Source organism: Gavialis gangeticus, unplaced genomic scaffold (assembly GCF_001723915.1).
Source record: "Gavialis gangeticus isolate Ggan-Ray unplaced genomic scaffold, GavGan_comp1, whole genome shotgun sequence".
Taxonomy (NCBI): domain Eukaryota; kingdom Metazoa; phylum Chordata; order Crocodylia; family Gavialidae; genus Gavialis; species Gavialis gangeticus.
Genome location: NW_017728994.1, coordinates 69,395,951 through 69,414,537, shown reverse-complemented (window position 1 = coordinate 69,414,537; position 18,587 = coordinate 69,395,951). Strand labels below are relative to the sequence as shown.

The window sequence follows — 18,587 nt, the reverse complement described above, 5'->3', positions numbered from 1 at the left end:
CCATTCTCACTATCTGAGCAGTGAGCAGGGGGGAAAGCCAAGCAGACCCTGGCTGGGGTCTGGCACCAGTGGGAGATGGAAGAGAGGGGGGATTAAACCTCCCCTTCCCCTCAGGCTACTAGTGTCTGGCCACACCTCCTGCCCCTGCTGCTGGAGCAGCAAGGGAGGCACTCTGCAGCAGGGTTTCCCACTCCCACCCCCTTCTCAGCCAGCCAGAGCAGTAATTGTGCTCTGGCTATGGCAGAGAGCAGTGGGGCCAGCCTTGCTCCACTGGAGCAAACAGCCCAGCCCAGTCCAGCCCAGGGCTGGAAAGCATCCTGGGATGCTGAAGGACTCTGAGTTAACTTAAACCAGGAAGGGTTCTGGGTAGGGCTGTGCAAAGCTTCAATCTCTGATTCGATTTGGAGGTGATTTGGCCCGATTCGGTGGCCAAATCTCTGAATCCAAATTGAATCAGAGAGGCGCTGCCCTGTGAGGCGCTGCCTTTAATCTCTCCGAATCAATTCAGGCCTGCCAGGGCCTAGCCCTGCCCCTCCCCCCCACCTCGCCCCGCTCAGCTTCCCTCCAGCTTTCCAGCCACTGTGGAGAGCTCACTCTAGCACTCCCGCCTCCCCCCGGCTTCTAGCCTGAGCCACTGCAGGTGTGTGGCTGCATTAGACTAACCTGCAAAGATTGAATCGATTCAGGCTCAGGCTTTTTGAATGTCTGTACTTAGCCTAAGTGGTTTTTCTAAATCAAAGCCTTACTCATTTTTTCTTGGTTCTATTTGCATTTCTTTGTGGTTTCTTCAATTCTTCTTGCTAATGAGATGGCACAGACTCTAAGCAAATTACAAATGCTGGTAATATACTGTGATTGCTGGTTGTTATTATAGCAATGCTTTTGCTTGTGATTATAGTAATACTTTTGGTCTTTAAGAGAGTAGCTAACAATGTCTAGCATGGCTTTCTACCCACCCAAGAAGGGAAAGAACATTATAGCTATGCTACTTAGCTAATAATACACGTTGAGATTTAATGAACCTTTAAATTGTAATAAGAAAGCTTCTTATGCAGACAGAACATGTTCTCAACATTTTATTTGAGGTATATATCAGTTGTAATTGTTTTTATGTAGGAGGAAATGCATTTGATTTGAAATGCATCTAGCTAATGGAAATTGTAGAAAATGAAATGAGCTTCAAACAAGAAGGAGGAAGTGCTGTGAAGAATTCATATGCAGGCTGGATAAAGATTATAGAAAGGATTGATTTTGACATTTAAAAGTAACATAGTAGCACAAATCTGCCCGCCATCATTAGTAAGTGCGAAATATTAGTATTTATAGCCAAACTGCCTACCCACCCCACTAAGCCTGTACATTAAGTTCAGTGTTAAAGAGAGCAGCCTAACTGGCATGAAGAGATGTTATTTAACTAGTGGAACCAATTCATTTGTATTTAAGGAACATTTAACAATACATTTCCAAATTTCTTTTTATCCCAGTAAATTATGTATTAACAACTGCAGACACTGTTTTATGTATTAGCTGGTATCTGCAACTGCTGGAAACATGTATATTGAAACTTCAGAAATAAATCTGCACAAATTTTATTTATACTTTCTGGTAAGAGATTCCTTATTACTTTTTTAAAGCTGTGTATAGACAACATGAGCTTTCAGTTTCAATCAGTAAGTGAATTTCTTTTGGAGTCACTTTAAATATTAGAACTACAAGTTTAATAGGATTCCAACTTCTTTATTTGCAATTACTATTTTATATCATGCTATTTCATCCTTACATTAAACTTGCAACTGTCTTTTAGGGAGTACTGTAATATCCTACTCCATCTCTCTAAACAATATCAAAACTTAGCTATATTTTCCAATGAGCAAGACTATTGCTACTCCCTGTACTTGCTTTCCAATACTTTATTAAGATTGCCCCAGATGCTCATTAATTTGCAGTTAAGATTCAAGTTTATAATCTTATGCAACTGAAATAACTGCTAGCAATTAATGATAAAATGTATGTTGATAGATTATGTAATTAATATAAATGTTCAGTTACCCTCATTTCAGGGGTATATGTTGTAGCCATGTTGGTCTAAGGAAAGGTAGGAAAAATCCAGCCCATAGGCCATATTCGGCCTGCCAAGCCATTCTATCCAGCCAACGGAGCTCCTAAAAATTTTAGAAAATTAATTTTTATCTGTCCCTGGCTCTGTGTCAAAGATGACAAGGAGCCAGAGGCAGCAGGACCCAGGCAGAGCCAGTGGCAGGACCCAGCAGCTGAGCAGCAAGGTCTGCCCAGCTCCACCCCGCCCTCAGGCCCCACCCCACTCCCATCCCCAGGTCTCAACCAGAAGCCTCTGTGGCTTCTGGCCTGGTGACCCTGGGGCTGTTCCCTGCCTCACTCCATCAGAGTGGAAAGGCAGATAAGATTGAATGGAGAAAGTGAGGGAAACGTCTGCAAACCATGTGGTGCTTGCCAGGCCAGGCTGAAGCCAGAGTGGCAAGCAGCAGTGTTACAGGGAACAGTACGGGGGACACAGAAAGTGGTGGCAGCATGAGGAGAAAGAAGGCTTTAGGGAGCAATGGGGGGACTATGGAAAATGGCAATGGGAGAACTGGCAGGGGGAGCAGCAGCGGACACAGAAAGTGGTGTCAGGGGGAGTGGCAGCTGTGATGAGCAGCCATGCACTAGAGAAAGCAGGGAAGCAGTGGAAGAGTGGCACTGCCAGATGGTAGCGCAGAGTCCCTGCTGGTACCCTAGGGCCAGCGGGGACCCAGGGTGGAGTGGCAGGAGCACAGAGCCTGGGCATGGGGCCTGCCTGGCTGCATTGTGTGAGGCACACACGCAATCTACGAAAGCCACATGCAATAGAGATGGTGGCCCAGCCCCATCTTTCTCTTTCTCTCCCATCCCACCCACCCTGAACCCTGCACCGTCCCACAGCCCAGACCTCAACCACATACCCCACACCCCTCCACACATACACCCTTACCACCCACACACAATATACAGTAGGACTGTATTTTTATGCAGTCACATCTAGATACACTTTGCAAATTCATAAATCAGTACAAAAATATTTTTAAATAAAATTAAAATAAGTTATAGTAGATTTTTATTTTTTGAACTCAATTTGGGGTTTTTTTCCTGTTTCAAGATTGCAGCGTCCTCCCTCCCAAACGAAGTACTTCTGTGACAAGGGTGGAGACTTTCTGTAGCAAAAGTCAGGGGTTGGGATGGGACTTCTGGTCCCAATATGGAGGCTGGGGACAGGGTTACTCATTTGGCCCTGGACAGTTCACAAAACAAAAACCCCACTCTAAGGACGTAGGCAGGCAAGGTTCTTTGGTTAAATCTGATATCTTTTATTAGACCAACTGAAAAAGCTGGAAAAATTCTTCTTTGCAAGTTTTCAGGTACAAATACCCTTCATCAGGCTGAGGAAGTGTCTGCAGTTGGTCTGTGCTCTTCCTGGATGGAATAGAATAGAAGCCAGAGGCCAGTATGCAAGACTGCCAGTCAGTGAAAATGCAAATTGAGGCAGTCAATGGGTAAGAAACAGGTGGGGGGCAGGGAAAGGGGAATGTAGACCTGATGATAAGAATATAGGTGGTAAATAGTAGAGAGGTTTCCTGGGGTATCAAATGTTAGGCCAGTTCTGATGTGTCATAAATCCAATGTCTATATTTAGTCCATGATTTTTTGTATCCAGTGGGTTGATGAAGTGAAGTTCATAGGCTCATGTTTTATGAGTTCCCTTTGAGGATTAAAACTGAGAGATTGGAGAGAGAGTGGTTTTCTGGTGAGAAAAGTGCCCCCACAAGTAATTGGGTATTCTTGTCTTTGATAGATTTTCAGTAGGTGTTTATTCTGGTGCACAATTTTTGTTTGGTTTCTCCTACATATTTTCCATGAGGGCATTTGGTGCACTGGATGAGATGTATTACATTTCTGGAGGGGCAGGTGTAAGATCCAGGAATGCTGATGGTTCTGTTGTGTGGTGTAGTTATTGTGCGGGTGGTGGAGATATATTGGTAGGTTTTACATTTCTTGTCATGGCATGGTCTAGATCCATTTGGTATGTTTTGGGCCATAGGAAGTTTGCTTCCGGTGGTAAGACTGGCAAGGTTCAATGCTTATTTAAAGGAGGGTGTTTGTACCTGAAAGCTTGCAAAGAATTTTTCCAACTATTTTAGTTGGTCTAATAAGAGATATCGGACTTACCCAAAGAACCTTGCCTACCTATTACCCTCATAGTTCCTATATTTGGCTCATGGCTATGATGACATGTGAAGATTTCATGTTAAAATTGAATCAACTGTTTTAACAGAAACCCAGAGGGTTTAATGATAAGGTCTGTCAACATACATGTCACTAATATACATCCCAGGTTAGGTAAAGAACATATCATAGGTATGTTGAAGAAGTTCCTATCTATGAGTTAACAAGTGTCATTGGAATGTGCCGAGTAAATTTTCACATGTCAATGTTATGATCAGCCAAATAAATTGTTAGAGTGAAAGAACATAGATGACCTTGGTGATGTGAAATCGGCTCTAAATTATGCTGGGCATGGGGTCAACAGAAATCCAGTCTCAGCTTTAGGGAACTACAAAGGGTTGCATATTTGTGCTGATGCCTCACTCAGCTACATACAGCACTTACTGAGCAGAGATGAGGAATTTTGTCAACTTATTACATAAGAGTTAAGATAGTGTATTTAAAGGGCAAGGGGTGAGAAAAAACAGCTGAACAGGGGGCAGTGTAGTTTGTCCCTTGTGCATACATGTGCTGTACTGATGTTATTGGTTCTTTTTTTAATGCTGGGAATGTGATTAAATCAGGAAACAGATTGCACCATGATGCAGTTAGTTGTGGAAGGCAAGCTAAAATAAGTCATAATTAGGTACATTTCATAAATAAATATTATATCCAAAGAACACACATAGCTTTTGGGCAAATAACAGGAATAGATTCATTATGCTAATCAGTCACCAGAGCCTCACATGATTATACCCCACTAGCCAGTTTCTCTAATTCTAAATCTCCCCGGTCCAAACAGTTTGTGCTTTGGGATGGTTAAACTGAGGAAAATATCCAAGCATTTCTCATACGTATCTAGGCTGTCATCTATGGCCGTGTATGGGAAAAACTGAAGCATCCCACTTTTAAGCATCCTTTAAATGTTGTCTGAATGACAACTTTTAAGTCTCAGGCTCTTATTAAAACTTCAATGACAGAGAAACCTGTTCTGCCACAAACAAGAACATTTGGTCATTAGTTTGTTTCTGTAAGGTAGAATTTCACTTCAACTTAGCATTTCACCTCATCCTAGACACTTTAAAAGTCAGAAACTCACATTTCATACCAATAGTCATTGTCACTATATTTAGCAAAAGGTCTCTTCAGCTTCCAAAGTCAGGGGTTTTTTCTCAGCGCAGGGTTGGATTATTAAATTGATGCTGTAGTTGACCAAATATAATATCAGCTTCTAAAAATGTCTGACACTTGAAAATGGCAGGGTCACCAGTATTCAGAATTGCCAGCATGTTTTCCTTTTTCTCCCAGACAGACTATCTGTGCAACACCAAAACTTCCAAATCAGCTGGGTAGCAAAAAAAAAAAGAACAGGTCACGGTTATGTGAAAAAGGGTCCTCATAAAATTTGGCTTGAGGATCTGGGTGGGATGTCCAATACTTAGCTTCTTAGAAAGCTGCCTCAGGGGTCCAGGATTGAAAATACAGTTTGGATTGGAAAGCCGTAGTCAATTGTTTTCAGGTTAGAGAACATTAGTTTAGAGTCAAGGCAGAACAGTTGTTTAGTATGTAGTCCATCTAATAAACCCTTAAAGCCAGAAATACTGCAGAGAGCTTATTTTTTCCTGCTATCTTATTCCAGAGACAGGGAAGAGACAAAGGGAATGATTCTTATTGTATTTCCTGAATACAAGCCAACTTTGAATTTAAGATGATCCCCCCAGTGATTAGATTTTAAATATGGAAAATTATAATTTAATATAATCTAGAATCTAATTATAGGAAGGTTGTCTTAAATTCAACCCCCACTGCCACAGTAGGGAAAGCAGTAGTGATGGGGGCAGGCTGTGCAGAGGCAAGTAGCCTGACTTCCCACTGCTTTTCCCCCTTCCCCTGCTCCCCCACTTTTGTCCCCCTACTGCCTGCTCCACTGGTGTCTGCGCACTTTGATGCCTGCCCCAGCTTTCCTATGTAGTCTCACTCCTTGATGCCTCCCACTGCTGCCCTGGCCCAGCCACATAGCAGCCGTTGTATCAGCAGCAGCTTCAGACACCGGGGCTGGAGTTGCAACTGCTGGTAAGTAGCAGAGAGCAAAGGATAAAAGGGGATGTAGGTTGGGGAGACCCATGGGGTGGGGAGGTGGCTGCTGCAGCTCTGATTCAGGTCCCGAGCTCAGGCCAATCCCAGAATCTAAGTAACAGCAACTACCTGCCTCTCCCACTCCACTTTGTACCTGAATCTAAGACTAGGGTCTTTTTTCCCAAATTGAATGGGGGACAAAACTTTGTCTTGGATGCAAGTAAATATGGCAGTTGGCATAAATTGGTGGTGTCCTATGAAAGTCAATTTGCTAGCTCAGCTTTGGGCCAGGGAAGGCTCGGACTCATGAGTTCTGTTTTTGCAAATTCACTTGTGATGCTTTTAGAACTACATCTACAAGTCTGAGTAGCACAGGACACTTGTATGAAAAGATCTCAGTGCAGGATTAATGCATGCCTTTCGTTTCTAAAGCATTGTAGCCTACACCTTGTAAATAGAAGGAAAATGCTAAAATTTACTCCCCTGAGTACTCCCATTGACTTCAACACAATAACTTCAGTAAAATAACAGCGTTTTACCTGAATAAAATAAAATGTACATTTGCAAGATCTGACCCTAAATATATATTTACTGAGAAGCTTCCCAAGTGCAACTTGTATCTGGTTTTCTTTCTCTTCCTCTCTTTCCTTATCTTTGTACATTTTGCATTACCTTTATTTTTTCTTTCCCACTGTCTTCTTCACCCTGAATCTCTCTATACCTAATCTTAGTTCCCTTTCCCAGTAGCCCTTCTTCTCCGTCCTCTGTTCCAGTTTGTCTGTTGTTCGTGCTCTTTTTTTCTTTCCCCAGCTTGCCACTTCAACTCCCCCATATTTTGTTACGGTTCCCTCCTCCCCAAATATTCAAATAGAAACACCCGCAGTATATACCCCACCCCGGTTATATTTGGTAGCATAAACAGCCTTTCCTCTGACTGATGAGGAAAAGGGTTATGTGAGGAGAAAAATAATCCAAAATTGCATGGCGTGAAGCCTTAGGAAGCAGTAGAAGATGTGTATACTTTTTGACAATATTTTTGTGGGAGTGAACAAGAGCTCATATTCCCATGCTTAGGGCCACCTGCTACAAAAACAAAATCCCACTTATATTTGTTTTGGCAGCACAAGAGGGAGACACTGAAGATGACAAAATATGTGGAGCTTGTTATTGTGGCAGACAATCGAGAGGTAAGAAAGCTTTAAAGAAAAGATGTAGTTGGTACAGGGAGAATTGGTGGGCTGTTTACTTCAGTCTCGTGACACTGCAAATAACGTTATGTGCTTGAGAGAACAGTATCGTGAATTGCAGAAACAGCAATTTTTCTCTAACTAGGGCTCAAGTACTGAAAAGGACTATTAAAAATAGTGCAAGTGTGATAGGAATTTGTGCAAAAGCTAGAACTGTCCTTGCAACACTTTAAAAGGAATTTAGTATTCACAAACATCTGGGACCTCTTGTGGTAATTAAACCAAAGGCTCATAAGAATTCACTTATTATGACCCAGTAATGTGGCTGAGCCTTCATTGCACTCTTTAACTTGGGCCACAAGAGACTGTCACTGTATAGAATAAACTGCAGAATTTAGGGCTTTTTGGCTGCAGTTTGCCAATTATACTGAATTAAACAAGACTGTATGCACTGTTGAGAATTTGGAAATAAAGCTTCCAAACAAATAAATGAGACAGATTGTTGAAAAGATCCCAGTGGGTTGTAGGGAAAACCAGAGATGTGAAACCTCCCTTTGAGTTATTTTCCAATTTTCATTTTTTTCTTTGAAAACATGACAGGCTTTGACTCCTGAAAACTGCTAGTTAAGTACCAGAAATCACTTTCTTGCTATACTGGAGACAGCTGAAAGGATAATTTTTTTCCTTTTCACAGTAAAATTGGTCCAGGGAGATTGGAGTGGGATTTTAGCTTTTTTCTGTGAAAACAAAATCCCATCATACCATTTGTGTTCCTTCCTGGTCCCAGGAAAGTCAAGAGGAGGTTTCCTTTAGCCCTTCATGCTTGTAAACCACAAATGTCAAGGATCGTGCCAATCTGGCAGCAGATTGTGACTTTTTGGAAGTACATCCATCTTACAATACCAGTGCTGATAGTAATGTTTTACTCTTTTGTGTTTTAAGTTTCAGAGACAGGGCAAGAACGTGGAGAAAGTTAAACAGAGGCTGATAGAAATTGCAAACCATGTTGATAAGGTAAAAACATTAGAGTTTTTTTCACTTTCTCAAGCACCACTACTATTTCTGTTGCTATGAAATCTCTTCCTAGCTGGACCTATTCGAAGGAAAAGCCCAGGAAAAGTTAAAAGATTGCTATACTCCATATCCACAATGATAGAACAAGAAATAGATCTTCTCAGTTAAAAAGTGCCAGGCAGTAGGAATGATAAAGCGGGAATTTCCAGCATTCCTAAACTTTCATTAGGAATTTCATTAAGACAACCAGGAATCAATTTTTGTGTTCTGTGGATGGGGTGGCCTAGGGTCTAAATGATGGATATGTTAATGCACTCAAGTATCTATCTAGTCCTGATGAATTTCTCCCTAAGTGCCAGAGAAGAATCATAGAATTAGCTTAGGCAAAGATCTTTACTTTGGTGATGGCTATTGCAGTGCCTGGAGCAAAGGCAGAGTTCTGTGAAGGTTTGAAGGTAATTTAATTTAATGTGGTTTCATTGAAATATACAGTATACAACAGGATCTTTTAGTATGAAAGTCACTGTATGATAATCAGTTTTGTTAACAGAGGCCCTCCTTGGTCACAAAGCACCAACTATGTAGAGCAGGATTAAAGCTTACTGTATTATAACTAAAAATCTAGGAGTCCAGGAGCAAAACTGTAATTACAAGAATTTAATTTAACTCAGAATTTATCAACTGATACGTCAAAGACTCTTAACTCAAGGACAGCCAATTCTTGATTAAAAACAAGCTGCTAAACAGAGCTGTTCTTCTGTAATTGTCTTGCTGACTTACTGAAGGAGAGAAGGTGCTTATTTGCTACCTGTTTGAAACTAATTTGGCACGTTATAATCTATTTATGTTTTGTGCTTCAGTTTACGCTCTCAGCAAATTGCAGTGTTATCCAAATGACTGTATTGACAATGCTATCCAATGACTGCAGACAAACGAGACAGAGATCTAGTATATATACCCAGTTTTGTTTGGTCTGTAAGCCACATACTTGCTTTAAAAGCCCCTAACCTACTTAACACTGATTTTCTTAAAATTTGCTACCACTGTTGCAACTCTACCAACTGTAACAACCCTGGATTTCAAGTATAAATTGAAATTCACCAGTATTAAAACCACTTTACCATCTAGACCAGCTGGGATCTGTGTTACGTGGCTCAATGGGTAAAATGTAAATGTTCCCTCATTTTAACCTGCACTGCTGGTAGCAGGAGTAGGAATTTTTTAGGCATTGTCACATGAATTAGCTTGTCTTGGAAATTTGTTAGGTGTAGGGATGGTGGCACTGTTGTATGTAGGAAAAAAGTATCAAACTTGAACAGGTTTCACTCTTTAACGCTCACCTGCTGAATCATTTAAACTATTTCTCTGGAACATTTCATGGATAGTTAGTTAAGGCCAGATATCCTAGTGTTTTCTCAATGTCATGACAGTGTTATATCTGATGTTGGTCTTTTCAGATGGGGAAGTGCATTTAGTTTTCCTGTTTCACTCAAAGAAGAGAGGCTTTTTAAGAGAATGAAATAAACTGCATGTGACCTTTCCTGAAAGTTTCTAAGTCACTAATCTAACATACTAATCAAAATGTCTTGAATAAAGATGAATTTGTTTTCTTTGCTAGTTCTACAGGCCATTAAATATTCGAGTAGCTCTGGTTGGCGTGGAGGTGTGGAATGACATGGATAAGTGCTCTATAACGCAAGACCCCTTCACAAGTCTCCATGAGTTTCTGGACTGGAGAAAGCTAAAACTACTACCTCGTAAACCCCATGACAATGCACAGTTAGTAAGGTATGGCAGCCAGTAGTGTATTTAATAGTTCCATGGTAATTTGGCTGAGATATCTATGAACTGAGAATAATTGTGCCAACTGTAATAACAGCAGGCCTGAGAGATAACAACTGTCTGTGCCCTGGTGGCAGGGGACAAACCAGCCATAGCAGCTGACGTGGCAGCGGCTGCAGCTGTCAGTCCTGTGCCCCCTCTAAATGGACACCTGGGGTTCCTGTCCTGATCACCTACCACTCATTATGGTACTGCCAAATGCAGTTATTTATTTTGCTGTTAAAAACGATGGGGGAGGAGGGGACACGACTGTATTTGTTTCTGAGACTGAAATACTGTTCTCTGTCTTTCATTTCCATAACATAAAAACTTGGCTGGGCTCTGCATTAGTATGCTCAGGCACCCTTTTCCTGCCCCAGTTCTGCAACTACCTCTTAGTCATGGACCATCTCAGAATTGTGCCATGGGTGCAGTCCTGCCTTTATATGAGCACATGCTTAGCATTAAGCCCATAAGTAATCCTGTTAAAGTTAATAGGCCTGCTCACATGCTCAAAATAAATTGTGTATAAATGTTATAACGTATAAATGCCTAATTTTCTCAGTTCCAATAGAGACAAGGGCTTAATCCAAAGCCCATTAAGTCAATAGAAATATTCCCATTAACTTCAGTGACATTTGAGTTAGAATCTAGATTGAAAACATTAAATGCAGTTTAATTTATGACTTAATTTGAAATCAGTATCTGTACAGCTTAGCCTGATTTTTCAAATGATGATTGTTTACTAGTTTAAAATAATTATGAGTAAATATATATTAGCTTAATGCAAGAATACATTTTTAATACACATTTTCCTGAATGGCATTATGATCAATGAAAGAGTTTTAAGCACCTGTGTATATAAAATTGAATCAAACGTTCACTATGCAGCATCTCTAAGCAATTACAAATAATTCTGGTGAGCTACTTGGCATCATATTAAGTACAGAATGAGGCCTTCCAAATTGTTTTTAGTCAGTAGTTACCCTGTAAAAATAATACTTCAGTTGGATTAACAACGTTTTAGGGTTCATTTTATGGCTTATGTACTGTAAACTTGCACTGCACTGTATTACCACTTACTTGAGTTACAGGCAGGTTTATATTTGTATTTATATTCCCCAAGTCATATTGAAATGCCAGTTTTCAATTGCTGGCATCATGGCAATATACTGCATACCAAAGAAAAAAGCAAGAAAGAAAAAAGAGGGAGAGAAATCCTGCTACTGCAGAAACGCCAGAGGACACTGATCAAATGCATCTTTCAAGTAGCAGGGATTCTGTCATTTTCAATACAGCACATCTGCATGATTAGTCTCTGCTTTCCATTGTTTTCAACTTTCAGATATGTTGCGTTGACACTTTTGAAAATAGGATCATTGGCTGAGACTGGCAGCAAAGACAAGTTGTAAAATATTCAGATGCTCTCACTTTATGTTAAATGGTGGTTCTGTGGCTTGTCTCTTCTCCCTTCTCCCTCCTCCCTCAGTGGGGTGTACTTCCAAGGGACAACCATTGGCATGGCACCCATAATGAGCATGTGCACTGCAGAGCAGTCTGGAGGTGTTGTTATGGTAAGTAGCAGGAGCTGGAAACTTGAAACTAGTCCATCAATTGCTGAAAATGTTCATATATTATCCTGTAGTATTTCTTAGAGGAAATTCTGCTTTATTAGTATTTAACATCTAAAGTCTTGCTTTGTCAAGATCTACATACAGTTTATGTTTGAAAATGTTTTGTAAAGCAGTTTCCATAGTGAATTAAATACAATTTTAGATTTAAAAAAAAAGGAGTACAGCCTGGCTACAGGAATCCTCAAAGTGAATGGAACCAATTTCAGACTTAAAATTAAACCATGCACATAAGTGTTGGTAGAATCAGGACCAAAATGAATGTGATATGTGTGTGAGCACGCATGCATATATATCTGTGGTGTGTACATTGAAGATGTTTCTCAGGAATTTTTAATAATGATTTTAAAATACTGTGCATAAAAGTATGCATTTACACAATCTCTAGTATAAGAGTTTATTTTTAGTGGAGGGGTTCATTAGATTGTCAGACTATAAGCACAATATATATACAAGCAACAGCAGCAGCATTTCCACTAACCACATCTTTCTCACAAAGGATATTATGATTGCTTTCATTGTTAGTTAGCTTCCCGCCACATAATGAGTACATGTTCTGTACATGTGTGGAACATTTTGGCCTTTATCAGAACATGCCATGGTCAGAGATGGTTGCAAGTCAGAATTTACTTTCCAGGAGAAATTCCAAAATTCTGAAAAATACATAAATAAAATGTGTTACATTTCTGAATTAGATGTATAAGAAGGATACAGCTGAAGATTTCTTGTGGAAGGGAAAAAGGTTTGAAATTTTAAAACATCTCATTTTTAAGTGAGCTTGAGTGTGGAGGCTGTTGTCTCAGCTGAGGCTCCCAAAGCTTCTAGGTTCCTGGATCCCCATCAGCTCCAGCAGACTGAGAAGGAGCCCAAAGCCTAGAGGTTTGGTGAGCTAGGAAACCCAGAGTCAGGAATCTCAGAGCTTGGGAGCCTTTAATTACTAAGAATGCCCAGGATTTTGCAGTCTTCATGATTAGGCAGGAGCCACAGAGCCTTGAGGACCCCATCTTCTTGCCCCGAGCTAGGTGCCAAGCTCTAGATGGAAGCAGGATTTCTAGGGTTTGCAGACTACTAGTTCTGCAGCAGGGCACTGGGACACCATGAATTTCCCAAAGTTCTGCAGACTTTTGGCTCCACAGCAGATTGTGAGAGCCTTGGGTTTGAACCAACATGTCCTTGCCCAATTTTAGGTCAGGGAATGGGGAATAGGGGTGGGCCTTCCTGAACCCCATTTTACCCTCTCCATTAGGTGCAACCCCTATTTGGCCTGCTTCTGTAGATGCTGCCTAATTGGAATCTCTAGCTGTGAATCAGAGAATCATAGAAAATTAGGGTTGGAAAGGAACTCAGGAGGTCAGCTAGTGCAACCCCCTACTCAAAGCAAGACTGTTCCCAACTAGATCATCCCACCCAATGCTTGGTCTAGCCAGGTCCTAAAAAACTCCAAAGATGGAGCTTCCACCACCTCTCTGGGTAACCTGTTCCAGTGCTTTACTACCCTCCGAGTGAGAAAGTTCTTCCTAATATCTAACATAAACTTCCCTTGCTGCAACTTGAGACCATTGCTCCTTGTTCTGTCATCTGTCACCACTGAGAACAGTCCAGCTCCATCCTCTTTGGAACCGCCCTTCAGGTAGTTGAAGGTTGCTGTGGCCCCCTCAGTCTTCTCTTCTCAGACTAAATAAGGGACTAAATAAGTGATTCCTTCTCCCAGAGCTGGGCGTGGTGCATCTTTGCAGCTGGGAGCCTGGTCAGCTGCTGGGGCCCCTGCCACAGGGAAGACCCTGTCACATGTGCAAATTAAAGCTGAGTAGCAACCAGCTATAAAGTTTGAAGTACTCAGCATGTGTAGCTGTTCTCAGTTAACTATGCATTTAACCAGGCAACTGCACAATACCCATAACATGAAGAGGGGGCCATAGTTGCATGAAAATCTGTGGTAGTGATTCTTGTTTTATTTAATGTAGTTCATATTGTTGTATCTGAATGGAAATTCAGGAATAAAAATATTTTTTCTTAAAATATGTTTAGACAATAATATTAATTGTTGTAAATTATCTTAAGAGTTCACCCATAAGCTTATGAAACTGAAGGTAAAATGTTGCCTTCTCACTGATGCATCCTGTACTGACCTCATTCAGGCAAGACTGCTGTTGTCTTCAGTAGGTCCGCCTGAGTGAGGGCTCCAGAACTGAGCCACTGAGATATTATTTTTTAACTTAGAAACACCTCAGTGAGAAGCACTTCTTCATTAATTTGGGTCCCAGCTGAATGAGTACCCCTAGAGCTTTCCAGATTTGAGGCTTTAGCATATTACAGTGTTCATCTAAGTTATTTTATTCTTATGGTTTGAACTGAATCTCTGTGGAATGAGGCAGGGTTCATCTGAAAGCAGCTGCATATTTTGTAAAACAGCCCATAAATGCGTTTGGCAGTGGATGATTTCCTGTTCGACAATTGTAAAACTGTTTGCTAATGACTTTTACTACTGAACTTAGCTTTAAAAAGTAGAGGGATAAATCAGAGCTTCATTTCGCATAAGTCTATTCATTCCTCTAGTGCTGCAGAGCTTAAATAGCCTTGCTATCAACTGGACATGTTACTGTTTGTTTTGATTGTCTGCATTTATACTGTCTTCAAATAACCTCTTTTGCTGAGCCATCACATTCCTTGTTTTTAAAAACCCACTCAAGAAACCTGATAAAACAGCATTCAAAGTGATCCAAGCAAGTAATGAGAACCGCATGTGTTGTAATAATTGTTTGTCTGTTAAAGACCAAAATTATGTTTCAGATCATTTATTGCTCTACTTTTGCAGTAGACTGTATGAATTCTTATCTTTTTAAAATATATCATCTTGGTAAATGTCAAAATATCAAGAAGATCTCACTGTTTGTCTATGCATTGTGAAAAGAAATGGTATGCAGCATAAAAAATAAGAAGTTGGGCTCAATTTATTCTCTCTTTGAATAGTTCAAGCTGAAGAAAACCCCATCTTGACCACATCTGAAAATTAATGTGGTTGTTACAGATCCCTAACTGGAAAGCATAATTTGTGCTTTCCAGTGAAATAGGTGAATATTACATCATTTCCCTCTTCTTCCCCAGTCTGGGATGCTGTTTGTTTGTTTGTTTTAGGGAGGTGTAGTTTGTAGGTAGGAGGTGTTCTCTCTATGAAGTCAGATTTAATTACAGAGTATGAACATGTGTTCAGTTCCAGCGGTGCAGATTTCCCAGAAACTTGCATTGCTGGATATCCTAGTGAAAGAGGAAGCATCCAGGCATTTCAGCCTGCAACAGTCCCTTCACTCCTATGGGCAAACTGGGGCTGAACTCTTAGCCCTGGCTGCTGTCCTGGGTCTCTGATGGCCCTGGGGAAATGCCCCTGTGCCTTCCTCTGACTGGGGTGACCCGAGTCTGTGGAAGGCATGGGAGGAGTCAAGCGGCGAAGATATGCCCCCACACCTTCCAGACCCCAGGGTGAGCCCAGTCTATGGAAGGTGCAAGGGCAGCGGCAGCAGCTCCAGTCCTCCTGGGAGGCATAGAGCTATGTTCTCCACCCTGGTTATCCAGACTGTGGAAGGAGCAGGTGACACATGGAGTCATTCAATTCAAGCTGGTATGAGAGAAGAGAGATCTTTTTGGTGGGAAGTGCTCTTATTTTCTTGTGGAAGAACCATTTGTCTTCTGCAAAAAAAAAATAACCGTGAATGACTGAATGCTCCTTTTTTGTGCCCAGAAGAAAGATGTTTTTCTCAGCACAAACGTAATGCCTGTCTGTGGCCATAGTTATTCATGAAATATTTGTGTAATTCAGCACATATAGCCATAGGGATAAATCAGACTAGATGTTAAGACATCTCAGTGTGCAACTAAGTGTCACAGAGGAGTATTTTTTTTTAAAAATCATTACAAATTACTTTCCTACATTTCTTCACCCTTCACTTCACTGTTAGAACAAGAGAAACCTTCAGTGCAGTTTCACATAGAACAGACATATTAAAATGCAGTTCTCCACACTCAGTCTCAAGCATAACTTGTATTTTAGCAAGAAAAAGTTTTACATTAAATATTGCGGCGTTCAGGAAAGCCTAAAGGAGACCATTTTCTGTTTTGAAGATAAAATTCCTTGAATTTATTCCAAATACCAAACGACAGTGGCCTTTTGCCTTCTGAAATTGATTGCATTCTCTTTTCAAATGTGTTTTCTACTTGAGAATTGATTTACTCAGAATATTAGCACAGCCGGCTGGAACAGGAAACTATAAAATCTACACCAAATAATGTATTAAGTGTTCCATTTAAGCAAAGGTAATGTTTTAGACAGTTTTACCTTTTTACTCTTTTTTTTTAGTTATGAGATTGGCTAAGATGATAACAGAGGAGGTATTTAAGGTGAATATATACATATATGCTTTTATGAATGGCAGTTGTACATAGTAATTCCATTTACTCACTGATAAACAGTGGATCATGCATTTATATTACATGTTTTATGCCTTTGGAAAAGCCTCTAAAAGAGAGAGATTTTTTCCTCAAATAATGTGATTGATTTGAAAAGGTCTTTTTTACTTGTGGTCAGGCCAAAGAATTAATCTGATCAGTAGCCCGTAATCAAACCGTGTGTTGAATTTCTCAGAAGCGTTTGTCCAGAAAAACATTTTCACGGGGTTCAATGCCAATATTTCTATTTTTGACATTTGCACAAAATAAGGCACTTAGAGGAGTTAACTAGAGGCCACCTGAAGACTTCGTCTTCTTTTTTTCTTTTTTTAACAAAAATGAAGCTGTCTAAGGTGGCTGTTTGATACCACAGCCATGTTAAGTTCTGTTTTAATGTTGTAATAGATGTTGCAGACAAAGAAAGAGCTCTTTGCTGTACTATGTGACTGATTTCTTTGTGTACAAAATTTTTTTGGCCACCTCATACCCTTCAGCTACAACCCTCCCCATCCCACAAAACTTGTATAAATCATGTTTTCTTGTTTACATGGCAGAAAAAGAATGGTTATAAATAATGTTAGACCAAAAATATGTGGCTAAGATTCAAAGCAACCTAAGAGATTTGAGTGCCTGATCACCACAGGGGAATTGGGTGCCCAGGCTCTGCAAGCTGTTTTGAAGATCTCATCCTAAGCAGGGGGAGGTTATTTTATAATGTGAAATACTGCACAGTGGCTGCAGTTATAACTAAGAAGTTTATAAAATGGTTTGGAATGTGAAGGTTGGATAGTTAGAAAGAGTGTATTCTTTTATCAGTCATTGGCTTCACTAAGTATATTTTTTGTTTTTTCTTTGTTTTGCTTTGTTTTTGAGGATCATTCAGAGAACCCTCTCGGTGCAGCAGTAACCTTGGCTCATGAACTGGGCCACAATTTTGGAATGAATCATGATACTCTGGAGAGAGGCTGTAACTGTAAAGCATCTACTGATAAAGGTGGCTGCATCATGCACCCCTCTACTGGGTAAGCATCAGCATTAGTGGGCATTACCTGGTGGTGGAGAAATGATGGGGGTTTGGTCTCTCCAGAACCTTTGGAGCAAAATGTTTATACAATCTATAGGCTACATAGGCTGTATCTGGACCACAAGGAGCTTTGTGGCCTGGATCAAGTGGTGGAGTGAGCAATGGTGGGGCAAGCAGTGGCACAACTGTTGACACAGCCATCCCTTGTCCCCACAGTGCCAACACATGTCCCAACCAGGGCTCCATATCTGGGAATTTGGCAGCAGGATCCACCCCTGACATTCCAGATGCCTCTGGGAGCCCTGTGGGCTGAGTGAAAAGACTCCACAAGGTGTATCTGGCCCTGGGGCCTAATCTTTGGCTCTGGTCAGATTAAACACAGTGCAGGCATTTGCATCAGCACTTTGCAAGTCTGGTATCATAAGGAGAAAAGGCCAGAATAAGGGCCATGGCAAAAATTAATATATAAGAAATAAAGAACCCTAGGAAATGAGGTGGTAGGCTCTCTGTAATGTCTGACTTGTGCAGATGGATGTGAAGGTTGCTGTGCCTTCATGCTGACCTACTGCCCTTTTGGATTGTAGCCATGCCAACAGGGAGCAAATCAGTAGGGCTGGGCGAAGCTTTGGTAGCCGATTTGATTCAGAGGAGATTTGGCCCAATTCAGGGATTGAATCCGAATCAAATCAGGAGACCAATTAAAAGCTCCAAATTGATTCAAAGCATCCAAATTGATTCGGAAAAGATTCAGTGATTCAGCCATAGACTAAACAGGCAGCTAACAGAGCTGCCTCCAGCTGGTAAGTCTGTTGGGGTTGGGGGAGAGGGGAGGGAAAAAGTGTGGCGGGGGGAGGGATTAGAGCTGGGGCTGGGCCAAGTGGCCAAGCTGGGGTGGGGCGCGGGACTCAGGGAGGGGGGTGGAGGGGCACAGAATGTGGGTGTGGCAGCAGTCAGAGCGGGCACTATGCCCTGCTGCCACTTGCCCAGCTGGGGTGGGGAGGCGGGATGAGGGAGGAGGAAGAGGGCAAGCAGCAGCAGGGCATAGACCCCACTCTGAGTGCTGTGGCACCCACATCCCATGCTCTCCCATGCCAGCTGGACAAATGGCAGCAGCGCCCACCTCCCTGGTCTGGCTGGCAA

The 18,587-nt window shown here is 41.3% G+C and overlaps 1 protein-coding gene across 4 annotated transcripts in view; it reads left to right on the top strand.

Moving 5' to 3' along the window:
• ADAM12 (ADAM metallopeptidase domain 12) overlaps window positions 1–18,587 on the top strand; it is a 486,667-nt gene that overhangs the window by 363,662 nt on the left and 104,418 nt on the right. For all 4 annotated transcript variants that reach the window (XM_019502986.1, XM_019502984.1, XM_019502983.1 and 1 more), the window contains 5 exons: window positions 7,452–7,517; window positions 8,460–8,531; window positions 10,150–10,319; window positions 11,842–11,926; window positions 17,297–17,445. In XM_019502986.1, the coding sequence (XP_019358531.1) occupies window positions 7,452–7,517; window positions 8,460–8,531; window positions 10,150–10,319; window positions 11,842–11,926; window positions 17,297–17,445 (542 nt within the window). The remainder of the gene's footprint in view (window positions 1–7,451; window positions 7,518–8,459; window positions 8,532–10,149; window positions 10,320–11,841; window positions 11,927–17,296; window positions 17,446–18,587) is intronic.